Genomic DNA, 15852 nt, shown 5'->3' on the forward strand with positions numbered 1-15852 from the left:
AGCTGATGCAGTGGAGGAGTGACACAAACATGATGGGGTTTCATGCACTCAGCCTAAGAAACTGATGCTATGCTAGTCAGGTCCTCATCGGGAGTCCCTCCATCCCCACACTTCACAGGCATCTGCCCCCAAATGTACCCTTGAGCTGGAACATGAGGCCAAGGGAACAGACCTGCCTGTCTGTTTCTGTCTTGGAAGGCCTAAAGCTGGAGTCTGTACCAGATTCTGCTACTGCCTGCCCTCTGGCTATGCCTGGGTGTTCAACATGCCTGTTTCACTCTCCCAGAGGCCTTGGCTTGGGTTGATTCCACTCCAGGACCTCTCACCACACAGTAAAGACACAACTCAAGAGTGAGAAACAGTTTCAATCTGAGTGCACACATTACCTGGAAATACACATGATCATATAAAATTACTTTTATTAAAATAGAAAAGCTTTCTAGTATATTGATGTATACTATATATAGATACATATATAGTATATTATGGTATACTATATATAGAATATATATATACACAATATAGTCTAGTATGTTGAAGACACTTAGACAGAAACAGGCAATTGTGACAGAGTCTACATTAACATCAGCACGGAGATCCTCTGAAAGCTCTAAGTGCCCACTTTTCAACAACATTTTGGTATAATAAGCATATTGCTAAATTTCAGAGGGTACAAGTAACACTGAAAAATACTTCATGTAAAATCTAAGTTCAGGTGCATACAAACAATAAGTATTACATTAATAGCTTATTTCAAACTGTGAAACATTCAAAGTATCCAATTTCTTAGACAACATACAAACATTTTAATACTTAGCCTGACATTTTAAATATATAAACCACAGTCTTTATAATTCTATATAAAAAGAAAGTCAGACAGACACTTATCCACACTGTGCACATCACAAAAGCAAATGTGTCTTCATGAACGGAAAGTACAGGGCTAACACATATGATTGTCATTTACAAATATGGCTATTCACCTTCATAATAAAATTAAAAAATCATGTACTATTTACATGAACTAATTATCTTACTTTTTGGCAATTATATAGTAGCAGCAATTGGTTTAAAGTCTGATAGTTAAACTCTCTGAACGTGGTGAGTACTGACCAGCCTATCTGGCTAATATAAAACTGCACAACCCAAGACGCTTGGATGCACTGGGGCTGCCCCATTCACAGGCACAAACTGGCAATTACTGGGAGGACCACTTGCAAGACAGGTCCATTGGAGTCCTGCCTTAAATGACTATGGAGTCTGCCTGTGATCATTTCAAGGCTTTCTTTCCCTCTATGCTGACACAGCAGTGGCCTTTCATTGAACCCTTAGCTTCCAGACACAGAAACCAGCACAGTGGCAGCCTCAACACTTAACAGGAACTCTGAAGCCACTAGGACACAAACCCAACAGCAAAGGGGCTCTCCTATGAAGTGACCGTCTCATTGATCAGTGACGGTACATTTGCTTTGGAGAAGGGTACTTATCTACTGAGCAAAATGTAAACTGTGGCCCCGTGACCCACCAGCAATAGATTCCATTATACTGGGAGAGCCTAGTTTATCATTTTAAATTCAAGGCAAAACCCCTAGTATTGGCAGATTTAAAAAAAAATACTGTGTGGTGCTAAGAGGTGACACGTGCTTTTTCTCGGCCACCCGCTAACAGTCCTGAATGTCTTCACAAGGTGGGCTGGCCGAGTCAAGGGATGGTTTGCAGCTTTTGTGGGCAGTCAGGGGCGAATCCACAGCAAGTGCATGGCGAGACCCAGGCTGAAGAGGAGCAGGGAGTGGCAGGGAGGCCTGTCCTTCACAGCAGAGGATGGAAGGCTTCTGGAGACCTGCACCTGGGAAATAATGAGGGCAGAGAGAGGGACATGGGACGCCAGAGTGGGGCTGTCCGAGTTGATGAGGGACTCGATTTTCTCTGCTTCTTTATTGCAGGCCTCAATCTGCAAGGGGAAAGATCTTTCAATAGAAAACCTCAGAATCCTGAAAAGGTCCAGTGAAGCAAATTCCAGGCACATGTCAAAAGCAGAACAGTCGCAGAGGCAGCTCACTTTTCCTCTGCTCTTATGTGTAGTCTGAGTTAGTTACAGGGCTTAACTAATTATACACATAGAAGGACAGTAATGGAAACTGCCCTAGTCAGTCAGCCATTTTTGGTTTTGCATAATACCATACCATACACTGCCTATCTCACGAGAGACAGTGAGAGAGTCAGTTAGACCCAGTCATAGGGAATGCTTTTACTACTGTTCTAAAGATGAGGATGGAAACGGGTTTGGAAGGAGGCATCTGGACTGCCTCCATCCACCCCTTCCATGAGTCCTGGATACTTTCTGCCAAAACTTGGGCAGTGAAGTTCCAGAGTCCCCTGATATGAGGGGAAGAAAAACTTAGGGCCCTGGAGACTGCCTCTGATGGACCCTTGGTCACTGTCTGGCCCATGCCAGTGTCCTACTCCCCAGGCCTTGGCTGCCTCACTGAGTCATGGTGGGGTGGACTTGGTGTGTCTGGCCTCCGTACCCGGAACAGACTCTCAGAGGCTGCCTTGCTCTTTCTTCCTTCCCTTCCCAATGACACTTCCAAGGTGCCCTGTTTCCTCACCCCTTGGTTCTTTCCCATCCCTGGTTTGTGTCCCCCACTCCCACTGTAAGTCCACCAAACTCTAAAGTGACAAGTTGGCTGCACAATGTATGTGAACCCACCTGCAAAGCTTTTGGATAATGGTCAACAGGGATAATCAGGATCACAATCTCCGACTCGATGCTCAAGTATCCAAACACATCACACTGTGGGACAGACACGTGCATGCGGATCTTCTGAAGAATCTCCAGAACTGTAATTGGCTTCTTGTTTGTCACCTAGGAGACAGTTCCAGGAACTGAAAAGGATCCCTCTTGCTGCCTAGGCTACTCTTCTTCAGCTGCAGCTGAAGAGGCTCTTTGACCAGTGCTCAGTGCCAGGTTTGGCTCTGCTGGTCAAAATCCTGTTGCCCAGGGTCCGGTGCAATGGGATTTGGGTTGTCCACAGAGGTTTTCAGCCAAAACTAACCCCCAGCAGAAGTACTTTGGTTTGAGCAGGGTCTTGCTATATAGACCAGGCTAGCTTTAAACTCATGATCCTCTTGCCTTAGCCTTGCTGGCTCCATGGCAATCCTGTACCAGCATACCTAGCTCAGAAGTGCTGTTTATTTATTTAGGTTTTCTGTGTCTGAAATAGGGTTCAAGTAACTAAAGATGGCCTTGAAGATGACCTTGACCGTTCTCCTGCCTCTACCTCCCAAGAGCTAGGATATAGGCTTGTCCGTCTGTCTATCTTGTCTATCTTATCTATCTATCTATCTATCTATCTATCTATCTATCTATCTATCTACCTACCTACCTATGTATCTACTTAAGGAGTGTGTGGTGTGTGTGTGTGTGTGTGTGTGTGTGTGTGTGTGTGTGTGTGTGTGTGTGTGTGTGTATGTGTGTGTGTGTGATGCACAAGCCAGAGGTCAATCCTGGATGTCATTTTCAGGAGATATTTTTACCTCCTTTAAACAGATACTTATGCTGGGGGTGGTGGCACATGCCTTTAATCCCAGCACTTGGGAGGCAGAAGTAGGCAGAAGTCTGTGAGTTCAAGGCCAGGCCTACAAAATGAGTTTCAGACAGCCAGGCCCACACAGAGAAACCCTGTCTCAAAAAACCAAAAAGCTTTTCTAATTTGATTTTTAATTATGTGTATATATGCCTTGTATGGGTACATGCACATGTGTGCAGGTACCACAGAGGCCAGACTCACAGGTAGTTATAAGCTGTCTGAGGTGGGTGCTGCGAACTGAATTTGAGTCTTCTGAAAGAGCCATAATCGTAAGAGCACTTAACCACTGAGCAATCTCACCTTGTTTTTTAAGACAAGGTCTTTCATTGGTCAGGGGCTTCCTGAGAACCTGAGTCTGAATCACAGAGCTCATGTAAAAATGTAAAAATTTTGCATGTGGTGGGACATACAATCTCTGCACTGAGGAGGCAGAAATAGGAAGACCCCTGGGGCTTGCTTGCCAGGCAATCCGGCTGAATGAGAGATATTGGGTTAGTGAGAGATCCTGTCTCTAAACACAAGGCAGAAGTGACTGAGGAAAGCATCCCACTTCTCAAAAAGCAACTGCTCAGAACTGGAGGGCACAGGGAAACGAAGTTCCGTGGAAACAGGTGTCTCAATAGACAGGAAGGACAGCAAGTGGCAAGTCTTTGCCTATTGCATCACTAGAGTCCTGGCTCGCCAAAAGGGGGCAGCAGGAAAAGGGAAAGACAGACAGACAGGGAAGGTGGCTCCTTGGGGGAATGGGTGCAAAGACCATCTGGATTTATACTTCTGCTGGCCACCTGACCCTGACTATGCTCTTTGAGCTGGCAGGGACCTTTCTAAGAAAGGGCAAGGCAGGGAGGAGCACAGGTCAGGACCCAGCTACCCTGGGTGTCAACCCTTGTCCTACTAATTATGAGTTATATGGCCTTGAGCGAATCTGGGGAGCAGGTCCTTTACCTATACACAGGGACAATATGTTGTGCACTCCAGTACTCCTGAGAAGTTTAGCAATGTGCTTTCAATGGTACCCGGCATATGGAGCAACTTACCTTAGCAATAGTGTCCAGTTTTTCTTTGTCAAATAAAACCCGTAACATCCCAGCACATAATGGGCAACAAGCACCTGCGACAGAACTTTTTGTGAGTTCAGAATAAAACAAGGTCAGTGGCCACATTCCACTGTGGCTGTCACCTGTCCTTCCTGGTGATTTCACCTTCAGCTGTGCTTGATGAGCAACCCAGGGTTGTAATATCTGTGTTTACCATCCTGACACACTCCTCCGGCGATGCTCGGGGTGCAGAGGCTATGGAGTAACAGCAGACCAGACCTGCCCGCTTCTCATCTCATGCTGTGGTCCTGCCAGGCAGTTTGTGCTGAACCCCCTGCTTTCTTGTCTGCACAAGGGAGCTTCAGGTGTTGAGTGCTTGCTTCACATGTAATTTTCTAAACTACCTTAATCTATTTAAAAACCATAGCAAGGCAGGAGACAGTCAAATCTTATGCCACGTTTAACAGAGTTCATCGCCCAACTCATCAGTGGCCTTTCTACCAGGCCGTCACCATCTCTTCACTCAGCCTCATCAGGTAGTTTTGACTTGACAGTTTGGATCTACAGGGAACCTATGTCCCCTCACTTGGAATGTGGTCACCAGGAGGGAAGAGGCTTCGTTTTGTTCACTGCTGGGTCCCTGGTGCTTAGAAGCATGACCAGAACACAGTGGAGGCCCAGTGAGTCCCAGGCGAGCTGCAGGTGGAGACTTGGAATGAAGGCTCTTCCGATGCCTGCCTTACTGATGAGCATAAGTGTAATGTACACTGTCCACAAACACTGATGCTCACAGAGCCACTGGATATACAACTAAGTCAACTCTCCTTGCTTCTCTCAATTACAAATGTTTGTGTTCATCAAAACACTTCAACTATTCATTAATTATTCAGGTACTTTAAAATAAGTAAATGTATGTATTTAATCTAGTAATCCTAAATTTTTAATTTAAACACTATTTTATCTGCTTACATATTGATGCCTGATGTAAGATTTTGATTGAAAAAGGTTGACATGCTCTTGTTTTTCTTTTTAATTTTACAATTAGATCTATTCCTTTTATTTTATGTGAGTGTTTGCCTGTATGCAAGTATGTATGTGCACCATGTGTGCACTCGGTGCCAGAGGAAGTTAGAAAGGTGTACAGGGTCTAGAACTGGAGTGACAATGGTTGTGAGCCACAGTGTTGGTGGAGTTCTCCAGCAGCTGCCATGCTTTTCTGATGTCAGCACAACAAACACTAAGACAGCTTTGGCGTTCACTCAGAATGTCAGCATGAGGGTGTTGTGAACTTTTTATTTTTATTTTTTGGTCTTATTCTGTATCCCTGAGTGCCTGTATCACAGGCAAACTTCCTGTCTCAGCCCCCTGAGTGCTGGGATTATAGCTTTTCAAAGTTTACAGACTCAGGAACTCTCTTCTTAAGGGCTCATGTTCTGGGGGGGATCAGCAAACCTTTCTGGTCCTACCCCTGCCCACCCCAAACACCCCAGCTTACCGGGTGGAATGACGGGTTTGCAGCCCATGGATGAGAGTGAAGGACACTTCACAGCAGCACACTCGGCCACAGCACTGTATTCAGAGAGGACCCCAACAGCCTGGCAGGGCCCATAGTAGTCAACTGCCACACGATCCGAGTAGGCAGCACACACACTGCTGTAAGTCTCACCATTGTGCCCGCAAACAGGCTCTGCAGCTCTGCAGAAGGGCTGAGCAAAAATAAGTAGCTTTTAGCCTGGAAACTCCTATGGTATCTCTTTCTAATTGTGAGCACAGAGCTGATCTCCCTATTTTCAGGAAGTGAAAAGACATGGGCATAAGCTGTGGGGAGCCTCTAAAGCCCCTTCGGTGGACTAAGGAATAAGCTGTCTCAATGTGAAAATCTTTGAAACTTGGGTGCTCATTCTGAAACAGATACAAGATAAAAATATCCCTTGCCATTCTTTCACCCAGACTTCTTTTAGTAGTCATGAAGGTCTGAATTAAAAAGCCACTTACTCTTCATGAAAAGGTGGAGTAGACCTTACCATTTCATGCCGGGTGTGGGAAAGGGAGGGACAGGTAGAGTGATGAGTGGAGCAGACATACTCTGTACCTGTTAGGTAGTAGGGATATACTTGAGAAATACCCTAGCTGAGAAGAGCCAGCAAGGGTGATGGGGGGGGGCAGTTAGAGCAGATGGTGTCTGTGTAAGTGGGACACCAGCTCCAAGAGAAAACAGGAGCCAGACAAGTTGCAGGGACTCTCCATGGACGGACAGCATGTCTGGTGTTAGTGGCTTGCAGGCAGGTGATGCTGGGCCCAAAGATGGGACTCTCCCAGCAGAGGGTTCAGTACAGAATCAGGAAGGCCAGTGGGAAGCTCCAAGGAGGCCGTCAGAAAGGTTGCTTAACGTGGAAGTGGATTTCACAAGCCTAAAAGACTGAGTTAGGCTTATGTAAAACAAGCACTAGATTTTCACCTCACTCAACACAGTGAGAGGTAGAAGGTGGGAAGCAGCAAGCGCGGGGACGAGTGGTGAGACCGCTTTTCTTCCTGATTTGTTTTCTATGGCAGCCCACAGAGCTGTGGACAAATGATTGGCGGTGACCATACTGGGTGTGAAGCCTTAAGTCTTTTCCTAAGAGTGGGTTGAAGTCAGGGTCCACCTGCTTCTACGTGCCTCCTCAGAGGCTACACACTAACCCCCTGAGCTAGCCACACCACTCCTTTCTCAGGAGAAGACTGCACTCTGCTGGTCTCGAAAGAGTCAAAAGTTACCTTGAGCCCAGTCCCCTTTGATTTGGCAGCCAAATGACATACCTGGCAGGGGCCTCTGTAAGAGAGGCTTTTTCCTCTTTGGTACAAAGTGCAGAGACTGCTGTGCTCTATGTGGTCTGTATCACACACAGGATCTCGGACCTGCTCACAGGTGAGCTGTCTGTGCACACACTCATACTGGCTACATCCAAATTTATCAAAGGTCGTCAGGCAAACCTGTGGTCTTGGCACACATCTAAAAAAAAAAAAAAAAAAAAAACCGACCAAAGCCAGCAGGTGAACCAGAAGCATGGAGGGACTGTGGTAGGGGCAGCAACGTCCTGGCTTCGGGCAGCACAGGCAGCCCAGAAGAGACAGGGGGAATGGAGTACATGAAGAGGAGGACACTCAGAACAGAAAACGGAATGATTAGCTGAGTAGTGAGCCCTGGGGACACATGGAACAGGGTGTTCTAACTGGAGCCTGGGGGGTAAGGGGGAAACAAGCACCTTTGTGCATGGGAAACTGGAGGCTGGAGTGCTGGCTCAGTGGTTCAGAGACATCTCTTCAAAGGAGCCTGGCTCAATTCCCAGCACTCACATGGCAGCTCACAGCTAGCTGCCTGTAACTCCAGTTCCAGATCTGACACCCTCCTCTGGCCTCGGAGGGCACTGTATACACATGTTACATAGACATGCATGCAGGCAAAACGCTCATCCACATACATTTTAACAAAACAGGCTTGAGCCAAATTGCCCCCCGGGAAGAATATGCTAACCCTCTTCCAGCTCATATATCCAACAGATATATGACAGTATCTGTTTCCTAAATTTATGTTACAGATTTTTGGTCTTTGCCAATCCAATAGATGCAAAGTGGCACATAGTTATGGTTTTAATTTAATTTCAATTTCTGGCAATATGAGGAAGATTAAAAGTTGGTCCTAACTGGCTGTATGTTGGTAAAATTCACTTATTCTTCTCTGGATCATATATCTAGATTACATTCTTGGGTCTCCTTTGGTAGCTGGCTGAGGCCAAGTGACTGAGCTCTAGACAGTGGAATATGGTTGGCAGTAATAATGATGATGTCACCTCTTCAGGTGGCACATGAATGCTTCTCAAGAACATCCTCCACCACCTCATCTCTGCTAGCCAGAAGCAGAGTGTATAAAGGTTTGTGGAGTGGTAGAGATGGCAAAGTCACTGCAAGAGGATCCCAAGTCTCTAAGGAATAGCAGTGGGGCAACCTGCTGAACACGCCAATGGGCTTCATTTAATCTTCTACTATACGAAAGAACTGAATAATGGTGACTTGTATATAATAGAGTTACTTAAGTTTTAGTAAAGAAACACATTCCCATCCCCTGTTTGAAGCCAGGAAGGAAAAAAAAATAGAAAGAAACACATTTCCCCTGTCTTAGGGTTTCTATTGCTGAGAAGAGACACCATGACCATAGCAGCTCATAAAAGAAAACATTTAATTGGGGTTGGCTTATAGTTTTAGAGGTTTAGTCCATTATCATCATGGTGGGACATGGCAGAATGCAGACAGACATGGTGCTGGACAAGGAGTTGAGAGATCTACAGCTTGATCTGCAAGCAGCAGGGAGAGAACTGTGTACTGGGTGCAGGTCAAACATACAAGAGACCTCAAAGCCCGCCCCCACAGTGACACACTTCTTCCAACATGGCCACATCTACTCCAACAAGGCCACACCTCCTAATAGCATCACTCCCTATGGGCCAAGCATTCAAACCACCAACCCCCAAATGTTTAAGAACCATTTTATTCATTTTTCTGTTTGTTTCCTTGGCGTATTTTTTCTATGAAGCTATTATTGCTCACAAGTTTTCACAGTAAGATGGTATTCCTCACATTGATTTGTCAGGGTTATTTCTCTGTGATATTCTTCCCTTTTTGTCATTTGTTACTATGCCCCCAAAATGTGCTTTTTGTGTAGTTGAATTTTAAATTTTTCCTCTATACTGGCAATCTATCCAGCAAAGCCTCTCCACTTTGAAGATGTAAAAAGCAAGACAACATTATCCAGGATATCAGCCAGTGAACTCTTGGTTTTGTTTCTGCTGTACTGATGTGATGCTGGTTTTTACTGCCAACCTGACACAACCAGAAACCACTTGGAAGAGGGATGACCTAGACCATGTTGGCCTGTGGTCATGTCCATGGGGACTGTGGTGACTGTTAGTTACACTGGAAAGAGCAACCCCAACTGTGGGCAGCACCATTTCATGCACTGGGCCCTGAAGTGTACTCGGATCTAAGATGCAGCAAGTGGGCAGTGCAGACAGTTATTCCCTTTGCTCTTGTCTGCGGATTGGTGCTTCAAGTTCCTGCCCTGGCTTCCTTGCAGTAATAGACTATAACCTGGAACTCTGAGCCAAGCAAACTCTTTTCTTCTCAAAGTTGCTTTTGTGCTCAGGGTGCTTTATCACAGCCACAAAAGTGAAACTGGAACAATGAACTTTAACAGACATGCGGCTGACTCTTTGCCACTTCATTACATAAGAAAACCTCCCATTTTATTCTGTGCCAGAGTTTTCAAGACAAAGAAGCAACTTTCTGCACAAACTCCTTCATCAGGAGTGAGCTATGACTCTGGGACGAGGCTTGCTCAGAGGTGAACACTCCAGGTCTAGAATGCTGAAATCTAAGTCAGTCACACTTGCCTGGGGACCGCCACATGCAGTGCAGAAGTCCATCAAGGTCAGGTCACTGTCATTTGGCTTGGTGAGACTACAGAGAAGGGAGTCCAAAGCCAAATGATATCAAATAATGCTAACGTTGCACTTTCTGAGATTTCTCATGTCTAATTCCTACAATGAGTGCTCTAGTAGAAGAAGCCAGGAATAGCTAGTAAGAATGCATCCATTTCTCCCATCTCTTTTGTGGCCTGCCCTTGCCTTACTCCCAGCATGCATTTCTGCTCCTGTTGCCATCTGCTGTCACCACACCAGCTTCCTCCCTAACTCTCCTGCTCTTCACAGATCCAGCTGAGTGTCATGTGTCTGAGCACCTGAGGCCCTTCCCACTCCAGCTGCAGTCACTGCTCTACACCTGCACTCCTAATCGTGCAGCCAGGGAGCTCTATGCAGCTCTTTCTCTCCAGACAGAGACAACGTTTTCTTTCTTGAGACTGCTCAGCATGTAGCACAGAATGACCATGAACTCAGAGTTCTCCGGCTTCAGTGCCCCAAGTGCTGGGATTACATACGTGAGCCAGACTACTTCTTAATCCACCTTTGTATTTTCATCATGTGGGGCGTGCACAGCACTAGTCTTTAGCTGAAGAAAAGAAGTAGCATTGAACTTACCTTTGGCTTTTGGGGCAGAGGTTAGGATTACAGGGATCCTTGGAGATACAAGGTCCAAACTCAAACTGATGGTCTTGGAGACCCACACAGCGGGCAATGCAGGCACTGGGGTAAGTGCGTCCATTCTGTGCACACACTGGGACAAACTGATCGGCACAGTTACAGGGCAGACCTGAAGGGAGGAAACAGACTCAAATAAACACATACACTCCCTCCCATGTCTTACTGAAGGCAAACTTCTAACAAATCATGTTAAAATGGAATTGTACCTTAACTCAGGAAAAACAAAAACATTAAAACAAAAGACAAGACAAACCTGTAGCACAGATTCTAATTGGTCTTAATAATAAAAAACCCAAGTCAGATATAGGGGTAAATGCTGAAAGATTAGAGAAGCAGAACAGCCAGCCACTAGATCTATGTCTACTGAATCCTCAGACCAAAGAGGCAATCCTGTCTCTAGGAATGCTCAGACTGCATGCGATGAGCTCCTGTCTCCTCCCACCTTATATTCCTCTCTCTGCCCAGACATATCCCTTCCTGTCTCCATCTCCCTGGTATGGAATTAAAGGTGTGTGACTCTCAAGTACTGGGATTAAAGGTATAAGCTACCACCACCTGGCTCTGTTTCTCGTTTAGACTGGATCGATTTCATGTAGCCCAGGGTGGCCTTGAACTCACTCACAGAGTTCCGTCTGCCTCTGTCTCCCAAGTGCTGTATTGTTTGTGGGAGCCTATGAAAATGAGTGGATGAGGAAGGCTGAAGAAGAACCTGATGAGAACAAACTAGAAAGAACATGGACACCTTAGACTACCTCAGTAGGGCTGCACATGGGCTCCTTTGCAAACAGGAAGAAGCAGAGAGCCAGAGAGGATGGTATCCTGCACTCAGATTTGATACTAATGTTACTATGTAATCTGCAGTTAGGGCAATTCCTACATTGCCAAGAAGAGAATATGAGTGCAAAGAATGATGGCCCCTGGAGGACGAGCTCTGGATGCCCATGGTTACCTGTGAAGGTGCGGCGGTCATCATCTGAACTGTGCTCATTGAGGCAGAGACGGGTGGAACACACTAAATTGCCAGCAAAACAAGAACAGACATTGCAGTCAATATTGAAGGATGTTCCATGACCTGAAAGAAAGAAAACACCAATTATATCATGCACTAAGAAACAGACTAAGAAATATGAGATTTCTCTGTGGGTAAAGATGCTTGCTGCCAAAGCCTGAATCCAATCCCCAGGAACTACATGCTGGAAGGAATGAGCCAATTCTCCCAGGTTGTTCTCTGACATTCACAAATATGCTGTGGCCCACGCACACTTGTACGCGCGCGCGCACACACACACACTCTCTCTCTCTCTCTCTCTCTCTCTCTCTCTCTCTCTCTCTCTCACACACACACACACACACACACACACACACACACCATATATTAAATTTGTAAGTTTAAAAATGTAAAATCTACTACTATTGTGTGTGTACTCACATATGTGGGAGTACATGTGTGTCACAGTGTCAGGGCACAGCTTTTCAGAGTTGGTTCTTACCTTCCACAGTAGGTCCTGGGACCAAACACAGGATGTCAGGCTTATGTCTCTGCCTCCCCAGCACTGGGATTACAAGTGTGCACCACCATGCCCAGCATTTTTACGTGGGTTATAGGGAAATCAAATTCAGGTTGTCTCAAAGGGCTTTGCCAAATGAACTATCTGCCAAGCCTCTTAAAAACTTTTATATCAATTCTTGAAAGATGACTTTTGAATACATAAACTAGGGCTTAAATCTAAGATATTTATTTTGAGACAAGATCTCATTGTATAGCCTTGGCTGTCCTGGAGCTTGCTATGTAGACTAGGCTGGCCTCAAACTCTCAGAGATCACATGTCTATAAGGCTGCAGTATATTCTTAGACATTTTATTGTCCCCGATTGTCTCCTCCTCCCAATCCAAGTTTCCCTATGTATTTCAGGCTGGCCTGGAGCTCACTCTGTCACCTAGGTGTTCTGACACTCAGAGAAATCCTCTCAGTCTCCCAGGTGCTGAGATTACAGGCATGAGCCCCAGTGCTTAGCAGGGAGACTGGATGAGTATCAGCTGTGAAGTAGGGGCAGTAACGATAACAATACCTACACAGGAGGAACTCAGAAATTAAAAGAGGTGATGTGGGACAAGACTTGGCATTATGCTTGGCACACAGTCAGAGTTCACTGAGATTAACAAGTAGACCCTTCTTGAGAGGCTTTCAAGAGGGCTCTTTACAAGTCCTTGCTGGTTGTGGTGGTGCTTGACCGTGATCGCATCACTCAGGAGACAGAGGCTGGAGGATTATTGTAGGTTCAAAGGCAATCTGGGCTATGTAGTGAGCTTCAGGCTCCTTGGATTACATAACAAGATCCTGTTTTAAACAAAATACCCCCAACACACACACACACACACACACACACACACACACACACAGTGTTCTGTATGGTTGGAAAAGTACTGTTGGAATATATGATGTATAGACTGTACTCTTTAGCAAGAATTCATCTAATATTCTTTGTGCAAAGTGGAGACAAGCAATCTCACACTCTAATAAGACCAAACGTGAATATGTTCAAGACTCACTTTTTCTTTTTCCTCCAACAATGCAAGACTTCTGGAGGTCGATACAGTGCATCTCCATACAGTTTTCCAAGAGGCCACTTTGTCCACAGGAACAGATCTTGTAACAGCCAACCTCCCCTGCAGAGGACGGCACCTGGATCAGTGTCCCCTGACGGACAATAAAGTCAGAAGCTTCTCCCAACTTGCAGCCTGTACAAAAATAAAAACAAAGACAAAACTGAATTGATAATACTGTTCTATGACAACGTTTCACATTACACACTTTACAGAACTCTTCTAGGACTGTGTTGCTATTAAAGAATGTAAGATCATGTCACATAGCTGGAGAGATGGCTCAGGAGTTAAGAGCACTGGCTTCTCTGTCAGAGGACCCAGAGTCACTTCCTGGCACCCACGTGTTGGCTCACAGTCATTATAACTCCAGTTGGCCTGACACCCTCTTCTGACCTCTCTGGGTACTGAGCTCTCATGGTACACATACATAGATGCAGATAAAACACTCAAACACATAAAAATAAATATGTTTCAAAGATTATGTTACAGAACTTTTACCAAATTAAGGAATTACTTTTGTTCACTGACCAAAAAAATATATCCTCTCAAATAAAATTCCATGTTCTATGGGTGATTAAGGACTTGTACCCCAAAGTTAGCTACAGTTAGTAAAAAAATAATATGAAGCTACATAGTGTTGGCCAAGCACAGTAGTACACACCTGTAATCCCAGAACTTGGAAAGCTGAGACAGGAGGATGGCTTGGGTTACTATGTAGTGAAATCTTATATTTAAAAAAACCAACCAAACAAGCAAACAACAAAAATATAGCTTTTTATTTTTTTTGGACTAATCATATTTTGAAAAATGACAAAATGTTTTAACTGACTATTTTTAGGGTAATTTTGACCAGGACAATTTTTAGTGATGAACATAAGCATACAACTATAAATTTAAAGAACAACTAAGTATTTAGATATTCAAATGGGCTTAAGGAAAACCCATTTTTTAGGTAATACATTTTTAACTTATCATAAGCTTTCTGAGTTTAACAAAACCATTTAGAACTGTTGCATGTTACATAATGTGGAATAAAGAAATTACCATTTTCTTGATAAAGAAAATAATATTGGCTAAACTATTATACAGTGTCAATGGACATGAAACACCACTCTGAGGTTTAGCTAGACACATCGCAACTTGGTAACTGGTACACTGTCATATTACTCAAGTGGACAGTCTGTCATTAGTTCATTTTGGTTCCTTTTCACTTCTAAGATTTTTTTAAAATGTTGACTCTAACATGATAAACATTTCCAACACAGAAACAGATTAAAAAGAATCACAATGTCACTATAACTGTATTAGAACAGGTGACAGAGTTAAAGACTATCAGAATTCTATGAACTACATTTTAGGGGCTAACTGTGACTGAGTAGTCAAGCACAACCCTATGTGTGCCAGGGCCTCAAGTGGTCCATAACACATAATATGAACAATAGTGTGCCAGAGCCTCAAGTGGCCCACTAACATATAATATGGAAAAAACAATTACTTGTAGACATCTCTTATGGTTTTGTTGGTGTCTTGGTGTTTTGAGACAAGGTCTCACTATGTAGCCCTGGCTGTCCTGGAACTTGCTCTGTAGACCAGACTGGCCTCCAACTCACAGATCCACCTGCCTTTGTCTCCTGAGTGCTGGGATTAATAAGGTTCACCACCACACCTAGCTATTTGTATGCATTTCAACATGACATTAATCTTTTTAATTTTAATTGAAATAGTGTCTCATGTTGCTCAGGCTGGCCTCAAATCCATTCTGTATCTGGGGATAATCTTGAACGCCTGAAACTTTAGCATCTACCTCCCAAGCACTGGGATTATAGGAATGCACCCCACACCTAGGCTGTTTTGTTTTTGTCGTGCTGGGGAATGAATCCACGGCTTTCCACATTAGGCAAACACTCTCCTGCAGAGCTACATCCACAGCCCGTTAACCTTTACAGAGATGAGCAGTGCTGTAGAGAGTATGGCATTCCTCCACTGCTACAGAAAAGAAAAGAAAACCATGAACAATGGATGGTCTGTTTTTCAAACAGTATAGCATGGAAGAGAAGGCACAAAAAGTTGGCCCAAGCTTCTCTTTTCTTCTGTAGTCAAGAACCTTGTAACTTGTATTGATAGCATTAGTTTACAATTGAAATGACAACTGAAAATTCTATGTATCCTTGTTTGAATAAACACATTTTTAGTGGCAAATGCCCAAACATTACAGGAAAATAAAGTACAGAAAAAGACCCTGTAACCTGGGCGTAATGACAACTCCAATAAGGAAATACCAGTAGCATGTCCCATGTCCATCTCACACTCAAAGCCCCCATCGCTTACCTTGAACACAAGAATACGGAAGGCAGGGGTCTCCAGATGGACACCCTTTCCGGTTCACTTCACAGAGCTCATTGGCTGGGCAAGGATTCGGGTTACAGGGATGAGTCACTTCTTCTATGATGTTACCTAAAGCACTTGGCCCTGAAGAACCCAGAACAA

General features: G+C 44.6%; 1 protein-coding gene across 1 annotated transcript in view; it reads right to left on the reverse strand.

Annotated features, from left to right (window-relative positions):
* Window positions 1–402: 402 nt before the first annotated feature.
* Reck (reversion inducing cysteine rich protein with kazal motifs) overlaps window positions 403–15852 on the reverse strand; it is a 71969-nt gene continuing 56519 nt past the window's right edge. Inside the window, exons 13-21 of the mRNA XM_027403214.2 lie at window positions 15694–15834; window positions 13312–13500; window positions 11711–11833; window positions 10699–10870; window positions 7427–7619; window positions 6123–6333; window positions 4628–4701; window positions 2711–2866; window positions 403–1951 (exon numbers count right to left, since the gene is read on the reverse strand). Coding sequence (XP_027259015.1) covers window positions 1733–1951; window positions 2711–2866; window positions 4628–4701; window positions 6123–6333; window positions 7427–7619; window positions 10699–10870; window positions 11711–11833; window positions 13312–13500; window positions 15694–15834 — 1478 coding nt within the window. The 3' untranslated portion in view covers window positions 403–1732. The remainder of the gene's footprint in view (window positions 1952–2710; window positions 2867–4627; window positions 4702–6122; window positions 6334–7426; window positions 7620–10698; window positions 10871–11710; window positions 11834–13311; window positions 13501–15693; window positions 15835–15852) is intronic.

The sequence above is a fragment of the Cricetulus griseus genome, chromosome 2, assembly GCF_003668045.3.
Source record: "Cricetulus griseus strain 17A/GY chromosome 2, alternate assembly CriGri-PICRH-1.0, whole genome shotgun sequence".
NCBI lineage: Eukaryota > Metazoa > Chordata > Mammalia > Rodentia > Cricetidae > Cricetulus > Cricetulus griseus.